Raw genomic sequence first — 15,229 nt, 5'->3', positions numbered from 1 at the left:
TGAATAAAAAAGTCTCAGTGTACTGCATAAAAACGTAAAATAAGTGAGAAAATTCTCATTTAACTTGAATACCCAAGCCAAACAATAAAGCTTTCCAACAACAGTGCCCTTTTACCTCTTCTGCTGCCAGACAGGTGTAATAAGATTTTGCATCTAACTGTAAAATCTTACAATGTGACCACATTGTGAACTCCCTGTTACTGCAAAGCTGTCATTTCCCCTGACCAACTGATAACCTGTCTACTGGTTAAGCACCTGAGGCCGAATTAGAACAAAATGCATTAGAAACATCTGGAAGGTGCAGCTTGTAACAGGACAGTTTAGACCTGCTTTCTATAGCAAGGCAATAGACTTGAGCCCTGCATAATGCACTTTGTGTGCACAGATGTGCCCATTCTGCCTAAATTAGCTTAATTGGTGTCAAATTTAGCATAAATTGTCTCAGATTGGTGACACAGCCACGGTAAAAGGAAAGCTACTACATTTGGAACATGTTTAGAACCTGTTTAGAGAAGTACTGAATGAATAAACCAATCCAGGAATGATTACCAAAACCTTTTTTGTTTCATACATTCATCCTTTTTAAGGATACTAATAGGTATTTTTCAAGGCGCAATTCAAACTATCATTTCTTTTTCTGTACTTGGCCCGGCTGCTGTTATTGTCATTCCACAGCAGTGGCAAGCCAACACTCATTCAGCGTCTAATTTTTCTGTCATTAAACGTTCAAACTATTCACACAAAACCCACTCAACCCCCAGAAGCGACTTCAAGTCCCCACATGTGTGTGTTTCTGCAGAAAGCTCTGCAGTAGAGAAACGCAGGTCAGGGCATGCCTGCTCACACGGCACGACGTTACTCACCAAAAGCTGTGCTAAGCTGTCATTTTTGCTATTTTTAAGTTATATATGGCACAGTAAGGTTAAGTTCAAATTCACGAAAAGGGGTAAGATGTCTGAGCGAACGCATCTGCAGGGAGGGGAGCTATGAATGATTCTAGTGGGCCCCAGAATTAGAGACGGCCCCTGGAACACGCCAGGGATTGTACACTGGAATAAAGTGACTGAATCTGCATCACTGAAAGGTGCACATTATTTCAACGTGATTAAATACATCTCCCTGTATTTTGTACATGCGGTTCTATACAATGTTCATGTCCAAATACTAAACTGAGTGTGGCAAATCATGAGAAGCAGTTTATTGGTGTGAAGCGATAATATTCTGCATGCTTATATCTTATCTGAACATCTAACAGCAGCAATATTTGAATTCATTTTTATGAGAATATGTATTTTTACATCTCTTATCACAACCAAATGTGAATGTTCTATTGTTTCGTGACCACAGTATAATATATTTAGAGATAAAATCTCACTGTATAGCCAGATACATGTGAAATATTTAACATATGGACCTACAGAAATTTCAAACCTCAGACATGGAGGTAAACTCAATGCATCTCATTTTAGTTTATATGGCATTTTAAGGTAATATTATGCTTAACTTTGCTTTAAAATGTTCACATGTGGCGGTAAACATGCCCTCTCGGGAGGGCTCAGGATTCCCAGCCTACCTGCATCGTAGAAGGTGTCCAACACGGAGGTTTCTCCAAAGTCCAACCGGCCGAAAGTGACTGTGGTGAGGATGGCACTCTCGGCGTCGCAGGCTCTCTGGAGGCACTGCAGGGCTCCGGACTCGGGGCTGTTGGCCGCCACCGCCTTTAGCCCGTCGTTCAAGACGTAGACGGCGCGGAGAGACCGCTGCTTGGTCAGGGGGCTGGGGCTGCTCACCTCCGCTCTCTCCGCGGCAGCCACGGACATGTTGGGCGCATGGTCCCCTCCTCCTCCTCCCAAACCTCCGCTCTCCCCGGCCGGCTGGTTCGTTACGACCTCCATAGCGCCGGAGACTGTCTTGCTTTGGAAACTGTTTACCTCGACAGACGCTGACAAGCCGGAATGAGCAGCCGTCTGCCGTTCCCGTCCAGCGACTCACGCTTAATTAAGTCAAGGAACATCACTAACAACAGCCAGCAGGTAACTTAAGTCCAGTTAAGTTTTTTTCGCCCTGTCAGAGGTCAGTTTTGTCCAGCTGGAGGGAGACAAACGTCTCGACGCTTTATCTCTAATTAAGAAGAAACCGCTAGCAAGCTAACTAGATAGCAGAAGTTAACGCAAAGTGACGAGCAGTCAATTAGCCTAGCCTATTTAATCGAGTTAACGTTAACTTGGTGGAAATAAAGCAGCAAAATGTTCTCTGAGTATTTTCTACTTGTGTTTTTCCACTTACTTTAGTGTATATGTGAAGAAGGAAGCCGGTTTTGTCCGCAAGTTAGTTAATTTGCCTTTTACTTCGCTGGTCTTCTGTGCATTAAGCTACGTTTTCATATTTTCTCCTCAGAAAGTGGCGGTTAAACCGTCAACACTGACCAACGGCTGGGCGCGTCAGGCTGTGATTCACGTTACTTTTTTCTGCGAAAGGAGAAGTAAAACTGTTGAAGAAAGACGTAACCTACATTCTCGAAATGTTTCTCAGACACGACGAGCGATGCCACTTGATGCCTCTCGGAGCTGTCAGTTTCCCAGAAGTGGAAAGGTGGGGGGGGGGAGTGAGAGCAGGGGAGAGAGGGAGAGAGAGCGGGGGAGAGAGGGAGAGAGAGCGGGGGAGAGAGGGAGAGAGAGCGGGGGCACTCCGTCTTCAGACCCCGGGCGGTGAAGCTGGCTGAAGCTAAAAGTGCCTGCTTTCGCTGGCGACAGTTATTACGGTCGATGCACACACGCCTGACCTGCTCCTTTCTTTTGATAACTCTCGCCAAAACCGTGCGAATCCAATAGGAAAACAGCTGAAACTGGCGCAGGGAGCGGGCGCTTCCTCATCGGAGCAGCTCTGCATGGATGCCCGCGGCTGGACACATGATACCTGCACAACACTCCTGGCCGCTGTCGTTGGCTCCTCCTGTTACGGCTGTAACATCACTGAAAAGGCTGGCGTTCACACAGCCGCAGCTCATAAAGCCTGTTTAAGACCACCTCCCCGAACGAGGAGCTGACGAAGAGCTGATGTTGAAACTCGACTTTGTGTAAGTGTTGCTCAAGCCAAATGTTTCCTATTTTCATGCAGAAAGTGGAAGAGGTGCTTGCTACCGCGACTATTGAGGAAAGACGTAGAACAACTCGGCAAAGCCAAAAAGTCTACACAACTGTTTAGGTGTGAACTATGGAAGCCTGTTTTCCCCACTGGAAAAGCAGAATAACGAGAACGTTTTCCATAAATATGACTTACTTTCTCAAAATTATGACTTCTCATTCTTAATGCTTCCTTTTTCAATTATGACTTAGCATCTCATAGTTGTTTATTACTAATAATGACTTAGTGTTTCAAAAAATTAAAAATTGCTCTCTCATAACTTTGACTTAGTATCTCAATATTGACTTATTATCTCATAATTCTGACTTAATTGCTCATAATTATGACTTAGTATCTCCGAATGGACTTAGTTTCTTATGGTTTAATGTCTCAATAATGACTTATTATCTCATAATTCTGACTTAATTGCTCATAATTATGACTTAGTATCTCCGAATGGACTTAGTTTCTTATGGTTTAATGTCTCAATAATGACTTATTATCTCATAATTCTGACTTATTATCTCATAATTCTGACTTAATTGCTCATAATTCCGACTTAGCCAACATACAAAAAATGGCATTTTGGTTTAAATACCCAGAGGCTGCATGGTGTATTATGGAATCCCTTTCCTGTCACTCGTCTTCTAATCGCGCCTTGGTTTATTCCTCTCTTCCCATACTTTCCTCTCATTTCTCCTCCAATCCGTTAGTTGTGTCTACGCAAAAAATCTGGGCTCAGTTTCGCAGAATGTTTCATTTTACTGAGGCGTCTGTTTTAAGTCCAATATGTAAAAATCATTTATTTGAGCCTGCAACCCTGGACTCTAGATTTATAAGCTGGGAGAGGAGTGGTATTACCACCTTTAAGGATCTCTTTGATGAAACATTTTGTAGTTTCTCTTCAGTAGTCTCAACATTTAGGCTTCCTAGAACAGACCTTTTTAGATTTTTCCAAATTCGTCACTGTGCACAATCCCTTTTTCCCATGTTTCCGGAATGCCCCCCTGCTCTCCCATGGGAGGACTTTTTTACTGCAAAAACTGAGGGAAAGCTTATTTCTATTTTTTATAATAAGATCTTGTCTTTTCATAAAGTAAAGATTCCTGATGCCAAGACTAAATGGGAAGCGGAGTTAGGACTTGAGATTGATGAGAGATGGTGGACTGAAGCTTTGGCCAGAGTTAACTCTTCATCCTCTTGTGCAAGACTAAACATAATGCAACTGAAAGTTATTCATAGAGCTCATCTATGCAATGCTAAATTAGCACAAATCTATCCTGAGGTTAAGCCAACCTGTCCCCGCTGCGACGAGGACCCGGCAACCCTCTCTCATATGTTTTGGTCTTGCCGCAAACTGGGGAGATTCTGGGATTTTGTATACTCTACACTTTCAACAGTCTTTAATAAACATCTGAGCCCTCTATTAGCTATTTTTAGTATTTACATCGGCAGTACTCGGTTGAATTCTTGAGAATTGGAATCTATAGCTTTTGCTCTGTTATTGGCAAGGCGGAGAATTCTTATAAGCTGGAAGTCTCGCTCTCCTCCCTCTCATTCCCTCTGGCTAAAAGATGTTGTTTTCTTTTTGCGCCTCGAGAAGATCAAGTTTAGCTTGAGGGGTTCAGTGGACAACTTTTATAGGTGCTGGTCACCTTTCATCTCCTTTTTCAGGTCCCTCCCGCAGCTTCCTACGGAGGACTTTGGTACTCCCCCCTCTTGAACATGCAATAGTCCCAAGCCCCCCCCCCCCCCCCCCCCCCCCCTTTATTTATTTATTTATTTCTTTATTTTTCCTGTAATGTTTCACTGTTTTCATTTCTCTATTTTCCTTTCATATTATTTTATTTGCATATTGATTCACGATAAGGCTGTACTTTGTAATTGTTGTAATTTTTAATGTTTTTTTTTCTTTCTTTGTATTTGTGTTGTAAGACCTGTAAAAAAGCAATAATAAAAAAAAAGACTTATTATCTCATAATTCTGACTTATTTTCTCATAATTATGACTTAGTATCTCCGAATGGACTTAGTTTCTTATGGTTTAGTATCTCAATAATGACTTATTATCTCTTAATTCTGACTTATTAACTCTTATTATGACTCAGTATGTCTGAATGGACTTAGTTTCTTATGGTTTCGTATCTCAATAATGACTTATTATCTCTTAATTCTGACTTATTAACTCATAATTATGACTTATTATTTCGAATGGACTTAGTTTCTTATGGTTTAGTATCTCAATAATGACTTACAATAACGGCACTCTTATCCTCATTCATTTAACTTCTTTTATATCTATTGTTTTAATCATGTTTCTTATTTTTATTCTAATTTTTTATCTCCTTCTTTTAAATTTGATTAACCTCTTTTAAATCTATTGTTTTAATTAGGTTTTTAATTTTTTTTAACTTACATAAATTTTATTTTATTTACATTAATTACATTTTTCTGTATTTTTTCATTTGTAAAGCACTTTGAATGACCGTTGTGTATGAAAGGTGCTATATAAATAAACTTGCCTTGCCTTATTATCTCATAATTCTCACTTATTCTCTCATAATTATGACTTATTATTTCCGAATGGACTTAGTTTGTTATGGTTTAGTATCTCAATAATGACTTATTATCTCATAATTCTGATTTATTTTCTCATAATTATGACTTAGTATTTCCGAATGGACTTAGTTTTTTATGGTTTAGTATCTCAATAATGACTTATTATCTCATAATTCTGACTTATTTTCTCATAATTATGACTTAGTATTTCCGAATGGACTTAGTTTCTTATGGTTTAGTATCTCAATAATGACTTCTTATCTCATAATTCTCACTTATTTTCTCATAATTATGACTTAGTATTTCCGAATGGATTTAGTTTCTTATGGTTTAGTATCTCAATAATGACTTATTATCTCATAATTCTGACTTATTTTCTCATAATTATGACTTAGTATCTCCGAATGGACTTAGTTTCTTATGGTTTAATATCTCAATAATGACTTATTATCTCATAATTCTGACTTATTCTCTCATAATTCTGACTTAATTTCTCATAATTATGACTTAGTATCTTATGAGAATTTTTTTTAGAATTGAGACACTAGTTCATTATTATGACATACACTATTTAAAAATATGATTCTTCACGGGTTTGTTAATAAAAAAAAACAAACAAACAAAAAAAATTAACACTCAAAGAACCCTTTTGCATGATTAAGGGGTTCTTTGAATTGTGAAAGTTCTTCAGATTGATGGGGAATGTGTTCTAGATGGTTCTATATTGAACCTTTTTCTGTTGCTATGGTGTCAAGCTTGTTACAATAGAAGAACCTTTTTTGGTTCTATATAGAACCCTTTTCATCTCCATCAATCTGAAGAACGTTTTCAGTATGTTCTGTACAGTGTGGTCTTGCTTGTTTTTCTATTAGGTGGCAGAATTTGGCTTCCATAGTAAAGAGTCATTCAGAATACACAGATTGTTCACAGTGGTGGTGACAGGAACCAGACGTCCACCTCTTGAAGCTCCCTCACAAAAATGGTTATGAATACGCTGCCCGATCCCCAGAGCCGACAGTATGTGACTGAAGTGCTCTTGAGGAGGGCACCTAACCACCAACCGCTCCCCGGGCGCCGTGGATGATGCTGCCCACCACCCCAGGCAAGTGTGCTCACTGCCCCCTAGTGTTTATGTGGTGTTTCACTGCACAGATGGGTTAAAATGCGCTGGAGAAATTTCCCAGTTGTGGGACTAAGGGTCACTTATGGTCACGCCTGAGATAATAGCTGTGAAATAAGGTTTTCATCTAAAACCTATTTATTTTGACATTCATGGCAGAGGGATATGGCCAGGGTGTCGTAGGGCAAAATATCACCCAAAGATAACATTTACATTCATTCCTGGTTTATCATCACCAATGTTGTATAAAAAGCTCAAAAGCCACACATGTACGTTAATATCTCGGTCATTTTGGATAGTAAATAAAATGGCTACATTTGCATTGTAGACATCATGACCCCTGGTTCCTATCATCACCATTATAAAGAAATTAGAGTCAGTAAATTTTAATACAGTTTAACATCGAAACAAACGATGACTTTAAGAACATAAATACTTGAATTATACAGGATTTTTTGACAAAAGTGGACTTGCCTTTTAAGGTAAACCAGTGAATTTCTACTTGCACGAATATTTTCTGTTGATTTTTTATTTTTATTTTTTTGTTTAGGTGTGTAGAAAGTTTAGTTTAGGTCATTATTTGTCAGGGACCATGATAAAACTTTGATCTTTGCACTAGAGTTAGCTACTGGTCAACGATTGCCTGATTAAGCGAACAGAGTTGGGTCTGCCACACTTTGTAGTTTAAAATTGTTCTATCCCAGGTTCCTTGGCTGATAGTAACACATCTTGCTTTGAAACATTCACATTTTACTTTAGTCTCTCAAAAGTGACAAACACATGTACGAGAAGCTTTAATCCAGATACCAGTAGATGTTACACAATCTAAAAACTATCACTTTGACTTTTGTTTTTAAACTCATTTTTGTGTAGGTAAGCATTTTATATTTTTACATGACCTTACCTAACGGATGCCTTATTTTATCTGTCTCTAGAACTCGCAAAGGCTGTGCTGTTATATGACTCATCTGCTTTGCTCATGTTTCCTCTGGTTAGCCCCCCTGTCTTCGTTACCCTGATGTGTTCCCTGACAGCGGGCTGGATCAGGCTGTTCTCGCTCCGCTCTGCAGGGAGACACAGCCATCTGCAGGCCTCACTGGGCAGCAGCCAGGCCAGCAAAGCCCACATTAACAGAGACAATACAATAAAGAGCAATGAGCTGTTAAGGGTTCACCTAAGCGTGAGTCGGAAAAGAGTGCACAGGGCGGTGGGGGGCACTGGCTATGTATTGATGTTGATTATGTGTGCATGTGTTTGTAATTTATGGGGCAGGACTGGGTGGTGATATATTAGTCTCCAGTGGGTGAACTCTGAATGACCTTAAACCAACACATTAAACCTGCCTACAAATATCTGACCTTTGCTAGCTTATATAACCCCCTTCTAGTGTCTACAAACATAAGAGCCAATCTCAAATCAGTCTAAAAAGCATATTTTTCTTTCTTAAAGGAGGGTTTTTAAACCTAATCCATAATCTGCTGCATCTGTTGCATTCGTTGGATCATTAGTCTGTGAAATATTGCCCTGTGCTTAAGTAAAAGAATCATGAACTCAAATCACCCTTATAATTGAAGTCAATGGCAAGCATTTATAGATCTTTCCATTGACTTCCATTATAGCTGCCTGTGTGTAATGAGAAACACTATTGTTTGTGGCAATCATTCATATGTGACGGTGACAGCGGACCGAGATTAGGTTGACAAATGCTGAAGTATTCCTAGAAAGACCATTGCATACTATTGTTTTTCCTGCTACAGAGAGGGTCTTGCAATTTAAGACCTGGCATTTGTAATTAGTAATTAATGACAGTACAATCCTGCCGTTACCTACATCTTTTCATGTATTTTATTTTCTCTTTGAGTTGCACTCATAACATACTTTTAAGTCTCAAAAACACGCAGACACACACACACACACACACAAACGTCTTCTACGCTGCTTCTCCTTCTGGGTAGCGGGGGAGCTGGAGCCTATGCCAGCATTTTTGGGTGGAAGGCGTCTCAAAAACAGTCCTAATTCATTTTTACATGACCCATTTTCCAACCTTACTTTATCCATCAAAACCAAACTGACTTCTTCTGTTCCTATCCCTTTTAGACTGATATATGTAAATAAATGTACTGCATTTCATTCCAAAAGTTTGGGCTAAAACGTTCATTATAATTAATTAATTAAGCATTAATGAGCACGGTGAAACTGCTGCAGGTGGAGTAGGTGGATGTAAGGGTGTTGGTGTTTGTTACATCACAAAAACAGTAGATTCAAAACGGGCTGTTTTTGCAGCTTAGTTTCTATTTGTGAGTTCAGGCCACGCCTTCAACATGGTGGTGGTAGTATGAGGGAAGACTGATTGAGGGAGGAGGAGAACTCTGAGAACCCTGGGCTGGAGTTCTGGGCAGCTTCTGCCTGTAGTTAGAAGGACAGATCCCCCTCATAGCTGTAGTAAGACTGATGTAGGACTGAGGGGAGAGGAGATGGAGCAGCTGTGGGGAATGCAAAGCATTTGTGACAGGAACAGAAGGTGAGGTTGTGAATTTATAGGGCATTAGATTGGAAGGAGGGGTTTGGAGCATGTTACTCCCCCCAGACCTGTTATAACAAATACATTATATGGATTGTACAGACTGGAGAATGAATGGTATGACTTGAAACTTTGCTATATATGACATCAAACTCTCTTATTTAATGAAACTGATAAACATTTGGTTTTCTGTGATATGGACGCTTTAAAAATAGATCTGAATTATAGTACAAATCCAGCCTTAAGCTACAGATCATTTTGGTATATTCTTTTTTTAATAAAATTTGCACACATAAATGCATTTTAGTACATTAAAATATAAAAGTATGTATAGAAGACTTTCTCAAAAGAAGTAACAGCATCAAGAAAACAAAACGTGTTTTCTCATTGTCGTCACTGACGAAAAGACAGGGAAAAAAAAAGATATGAGTTTAGAATATTCCAAATAAAGAAGGCCTCAGTGTGGGATTGCTGTACTAACTGCAGTTAGACAGGCCCACAAGAAAAATGAAAATGAAAACAAAAGGCCACAAAGGTGAGGCGAAGAACAGAACTTAAGGTGAGCCGTACTGAAGTCAAACACCAGTTTCTCCTTCAACGTCGCTTATGCACTTGAGTTACTCTAAGGAAAGCAGTACCACCAAAACAGTCAGGGCGATTTGATTACTCCCCGATGTAAAATAGTCTTGCGGACCAGCCCATCATCGTGGCCCAGAAGTCCTGGGTCGCATGAACCATGGCGAGGCCTTGCCCAGGCACTGTGTCTGTGCGCTCAGTCCATGCATTACACAAAAAAAAGCTTTAATAAAATAAAAATAACAGACCAACAAAAAGGGTAAAGCCTGAAGTGGGGGAAGCAGTTGTTTGTTTTCTCTATGCTGTTGTTCTTGGGTAACGTTCATTTGTATTCTTTTGGCACAGATTTGCGCGGCTGGGGTTCGGCTTGGAGCCAAGTGTTGGTGTTGTACATCCAGCGCAAAGTGGGTTCATTTGGACAGGAGTTTCTTTATGTGTTCTACCTCCATCTGAAACACAAAGAGAGTAAACAGTTACCTACACGCCTCCACAAGTGCACACTTACAAGTGACCGTTTGCTCAGAAGTCTACGGCCCAATTCCATTTCACCCCTCTCCCCTACCACTTAGCCCTTAGCCCTCTGTTCTTTACATTCACGTCTAGGGGTAAGGTGTCCCAATTTTTGTTGAGATAGAGGGGTAGGGCGAAGTGTTAGGATTACATGACCCTCCAAACGGAGGTTTTTCTGAGACTCACTGCAAGTGTTACATGGAAAAAGGAAAAACCGGCAAGACGGCTGCGCGACCGACCAAAAAAACCCACAAATGTGAGAATTTTCTGTTCAAAAATGACGGCAGAATGTAACTGCCGTACCATTTAAGGTGGAACGGGAAAATTCGAACAAGAAGCTGGTGAATAGCTGACTTCAGCTTCATATCACCAAAGTATCAGGGGTGGGGGGATAATAAATAATTGTCTTATGATGCCCTAAATGTAACTAATGTGAGCACTGACCTGGACTGTATAGTAAAAGGTGAACGGAATTGAGTTTAGAAGGGTAATAACAGAAACAGGCCTCTCCAATCCCATGCGATGGACTGGCGACCTGTCCAGTGTGTATCCTGCCTTCCGCCGAAGACTGCTGGGATAGGCTCCAGCACCCCCCTGCGACCCTGACGGAGAAGCGGCTTAGAAAATGGATGGATGGATGGATGGGCCTCTCCATGTATTCTGTATGTAAGGAAGGTATTTCGGCGTCTGTTAGCTGATGTATCAGAACTGGCAGTTGGCACTTTCCTCTGAGCACGTTCCGCTGTCCAATGACGTTGCATTAGCTGCAGTTCAAAAAGATGCGGTGGCTCTTCATGGATCTGGGAGGAAGCCTGTGCTAGCTTTCACCCTCCTAGCGTTGGTGGTATCGTGTAACTGGGGGACTTCTAACTAGTGGAACTGGATACACCAAATTGGAGAAGAAAATGAAGGAGGAAAGAAAAAAAAGAGTGTAGGCGTTTCAAAACAAGTGATATGAACTCTCTTGTTTTTGTTAGGATCCGAGCTGCTGCATTTTGTATAAAGCCCAGTTATAAAAAAATAAATAAAAAAATAAATGAGGCATTATGTATTATGGTGGGGGTGTTGTGGCCCTGGCCTTGGCCTTGGCCCGGACTGTATAAGTGCCCTCTTGGTTGGTGTGTATAGTAACTGTTTCAACGGAAGACCCATTTTAGCAAGACGAGGCTACAGAGCTTCAGGGTCAGTTTGGGTTCGATGAGATTCATCACTCTTGGCCATCTGCTCTGGTGCAGTAGCACTGCCTGTGGAGGTTTCTCTCCCGTAACCCTGACCTGTCATGCATTACCACAGCTCTGGAAATCCCACCAACAAAACACTGATAATATCTTTAAGAAAGTGTCACATTCCATAACGTGGTTATATTGAGCAGCAAGCACCATAATGTCAGCAAAATGAATGTGCTTTACTAACAAGCTGCACCAAGTTTTCATTGTAGTAAAAACTGAAGACTCTGGAGCTCTTAAAGAGTTAGAACTCAATGTTTTGATTAAACAGTCAACACTAAATTCTGTTACATCTTAAATATGATTACACTGTCTCTCGATACACACTGCAACACACACTCAATTAAACTTGTCATAGCGGGCTGTAATGACATTCAGTCCATACACTATCGAGCCACTCTTTCATTACAGCTCTGAAGGTCCGTCCTATTTGGATCTGATTGGTCAGAAAAAGAAGTTCTCAACACTGAACGAAACGCGTCTCTCCCGCTGAAAAAACCCCGAATAAGGCTCCATGGTCCGCACAACCGCATTCAATGAGACCCCTCCTCAAACCGTCTCAAGCTAGGTGACAAAAGTGCAGCTTTACCAGGCTTCAAGAATGGCTGCTGCCCTCGGCTGTTTTTAGCACTGTAAGTAACAGTACATCATACAGTGCCAGAAACCACATGACGCCAGTCTATTAAAGATCATTTAACAATTAGACATAGTTTGAGGCTACTTTGTATGATTTAGGCATAAACAGTACAGTACAGTGCTAAATGGTGCAGCATAAACCTCATTAGTTCAGACAGCAAACGTTCTAGGCTTGTTGAATACGTTTAGGGTCGCAGAAAAGTTGTGTAAATCATTTTTTCCCCCTCCCCAAACTACTGCTTTAATTAAGTGACTGGAAAAGGGGACATGCGTCTTTGGGCCTCTTCATATTATCCTCAGTGGGCTCTTTTATTTTCAGCACATTTTTCATCGCATCGTATTTCTAATGCACTGCATTTTTCAGAGCATATCAAAATAAGCCCCGAAGAAGTGGGACTGATTCTCCACTCACCTGCAGGGATAAGCGAATCCTCTTCTCTTCATCCAGCTCGCTCACCAGCTGCTTCATCTCTTGTCTGGGAAGGAAGAAAAAACAGAAGAGGGGTTAGAATCTTAGAAATGCAGGTCAGAAGCCTCACAAGCATAGGCACAGCTTAGATCACTTTAGTTGTGTTAAAATCACAGCTGAAAAGAATAAAATTGTTTCTATGAAAGCTGGTATTATAATATTATAAGTATTATAGGTATTATGGTAGTATAGTGTGATTATATGGAAAATTGTGTCACAGTTGTTTTCCTAAATCACTGTTTTCTTGGGTGATGTTACACTGTAATAAAAGAGATAGCAGCTACAGACATAAGTAATGTATTATTTTGGCATTATGGCAGTAGTTATGTGTTGTATAACTGGTGTAAAGCTAAACTGAAATGCAGCATGTCTTTACATGGAATAAATGAATCAAGCCAGTCTCTATCTGCTGAAACTGCAGCACAAGATTACCACGGACAATACGACACGTGAACCTCCCACTGGCTTTAAATTGGGTTTATTATGAGTAAAAGGATTTTTGGTTCTTTTCTAAGTAGAAGAAAATGTGGGAATCAACTGTACAAATACAGACAGATACAAATGCAGCAGATAGAAATTAGGAGTATACATTTAATAGTCTTGATGTTTGTTCATGTCAGTGGGCTCAACGAGTGTCTGTGTGTTTATATTTAAGCAATAGACACTCAAGGTCATGTGTTATTGAGAAATAACATCACAGCTGTGATGATCTATGGCGACCAAATCACAGCCTTGATGTTATTGGCGATAACACACAACCTCGAGTGCTCTATTGCTTTTCTACAACAGTTAAATAAATACAGTAAGAAATGAATAAACTGGCTGTAAACGTGGCGTTTAATATGTTTTAATGTTCAGTTCCTTCCTCCTAATTATAGCTCCTTAGGAAACAGCTTGATGCTATGTCAGAGTAAGGAGCTCCGCCCACTCGCCGCTCAGCCGGCAGTTTGTTCTCTCTGTCTCGGTCAGACCGACTGACAGTTTGGGAATTTAGTGTCGCCTCATCTTCAGAGTCTGACCAAATCGGCTTTTCGGTCAAATGTGATGTTAAAAGTATCTATTTTCTGTTTTTTTTGCAAAGTATGAAGTAAAAACATTCAAATGACTTGACCATGTGTCTCCTACAGCTGTCAAAGTCGTTGCTTAGCAACAGCATCCAAGCGGAGTGCTACAGTGTTTGTGAAAAACCTGTGATGTTATGGCGAAATAACGGCAGTTAGAACGCCTCTCAACCAATCAGATTGCATGGCCTGAACTAACTGTTGTATAAAAATATATAACATAACATTATTAACAACTTTCATTGCAAACTCAAACTCTGTCTACATCTGCAGAGAAATATCTGGTATCTCGAATGAATCTCTCCAGCGCTCCCTCCCTACTTGTGCTGGCTCTTCATCAGCTCCACGGTGGCCCGCAGCTCTCTGAGCTGGTTTCTTAACTCGTCCAGCGTGGGGCCCTGCTCGCCCTTCCCCTTGGGCTCCACGGAGGGGGAGTGGGGCCTCAGGGCAGCGCTGCTGGTCTGGGCCGGGTGGAGGGGGGCCCCAGCGGGGCCGGAAGATGAGAGGAGGGCCGAGGGCTTGGGAGGAAGAGAGCTCTTCTCAGGGACCTGTAGATAAATGTCCACAGTGATCAGAACATCAGGTTGTCTATAAACAGCTACACACTTGCTCTCATGCAGCCTTCATGTGCTACCCGGAATGATCATAAATAGGAGTTCCCGATGGACCTCCTGCAAAGTCGTGATTACTAGGCCTTACTTACCCCTTTTAGCCGCCGAATGAGTGGCGACTTCAGCCTCGTAAAAAGTCGAACGTTGAGGAAAAGTTGCAAAAGTGGCTATAGCTGAGCTGAAGCTTAAAGCAGAGCAAAGTAAGTCTGCATTTCAGTTTATATTTTTGGCCTATACTAGTACATCAGCACATACTGAGACATATTTACCGCCAATAGCTAACATAAGTGGTGCTTTTACCAAATAAGCTCTGCTAGCATATGAAACTGACATGACAACCATATAAAATAAGCTTAGCTGACATATCCTCTATTTACCTGACAACAAAGCACTTGAATACTAAGACTTTGAGCATCTCGAGTCTGAAACAGGATCACCCGATCAGCACATGAAGGTGGCATTAGAGTAAAGAGGCTCCTGCTGGCCTAACCATCAGTATGAGGCCCTCCACTGGGCCTCAGTCTCCATGTGTACGAGAGTGTCTTGTCTAGGGCTCCCCCTTGTGGTAGGATGAGGGACGTGCAAGCAAAAAGGTCAGGAGCACACAACAAAGGGAAGGGTGGGTGCAGGGAGGGAGAGGGGCTTACTGTTATGACAGGCACTGCCTTGGGCATCTTCCTGGTGTTTTCAAGAGGTCTGGGAGTGAACGAGTCCTGCTCCTCCTTTCCCTTCTCCTTCTCTCTCCGCTCCTCCTCTGGAGAGGGGGAGTCCAGGAGGTCAGGACTGGAGAGAGAGGACTGAAGAAGAGAAATCGAGAG

At 41.2% G+C, this 15,229-nt stretch overlaps 2 protein-coding genes across 12 annotated transcripts in view; both read right to left on the bottom strand.

Moving 5' to 3' along the window:
- map3k15 (mitogen-activated protein kinase kinase kinase 15) overlaps positions 1 to 2,468 on the bottom strand; it is a 47,787-nt gene extending 45,319 nt beyond the window's left edge. For all 8 annotated transcript variants that reach the window (XM_017719243.2, XM_017719244.2, XM_017719245.2 and 5 more), the window contains exon 1: positions 1,574 to 2,468. In XM_017719243.2, coding sequence (XP_017574732.1) covers positions 1,574 to 1,895 — 322 coding nt within the window. In that variant the 5' untranslated portion in view covers positions 1,896 to 2,468. The remainder of the gene's footprint in view (positions 1 to 1,573) is intronic.
- A 7,107-nt stretch (positions 2,469 to 9,575) lies between these two features.
- The window catches only part of sh3kbp1 (SH3-domain kinase binding protein 1), a 117,974-nt gene continuing 112,320 nt past the window's right edge, over positions 9,576 to 15,229 (bottom strand). For all 4 annotated transcript variants that reach the window (XM_037534142.1, XM_017719249.2, XM_017719250.2 and 1 more), the window contains 4 exons: positions 15,059 to 15,208; positions 14,122 to 14,348; positions 12,683 to 12,746; positions 9,576 to 10,347 (listed from right to left, as the gene is read on the bottom strand). In XM_037534142.1, coding sequence (XP_037390039.1) covers positions 10,309 to 10,347; positions 12,683 to 12,746; positions 14,122 to 14,348; positions 15,059 to 15,208 — 480 coding nt within the window. In that variant the 3' untranslated portion in view covers positions 9,576 to 10,308. The remainder of the gene's footprint in view (positions 10,348 to 12,682; positions 12,747 to 14,121; positions 14,349 to 15,058; positions 15,209 to 15,229) is intronic.

This window comes from Pygocentrus nattereri, chromosome 24 (genome assembly GCF_015220715.1).
Source record: "Pygocentrus nattereri isolate fPygNat1 chromosome 24, fPygNat1.pri, whole genome shotgun sequence".
NCBI lineage: Eukaryota > Metazoa > Chordata > Actinopteri > Characiformes > Serrasalmidae > Pygocentrus > Pygocentrus nattereri.
This window is presented reverse-complemented; position numbering and strand designations above follow the sequence as displayed.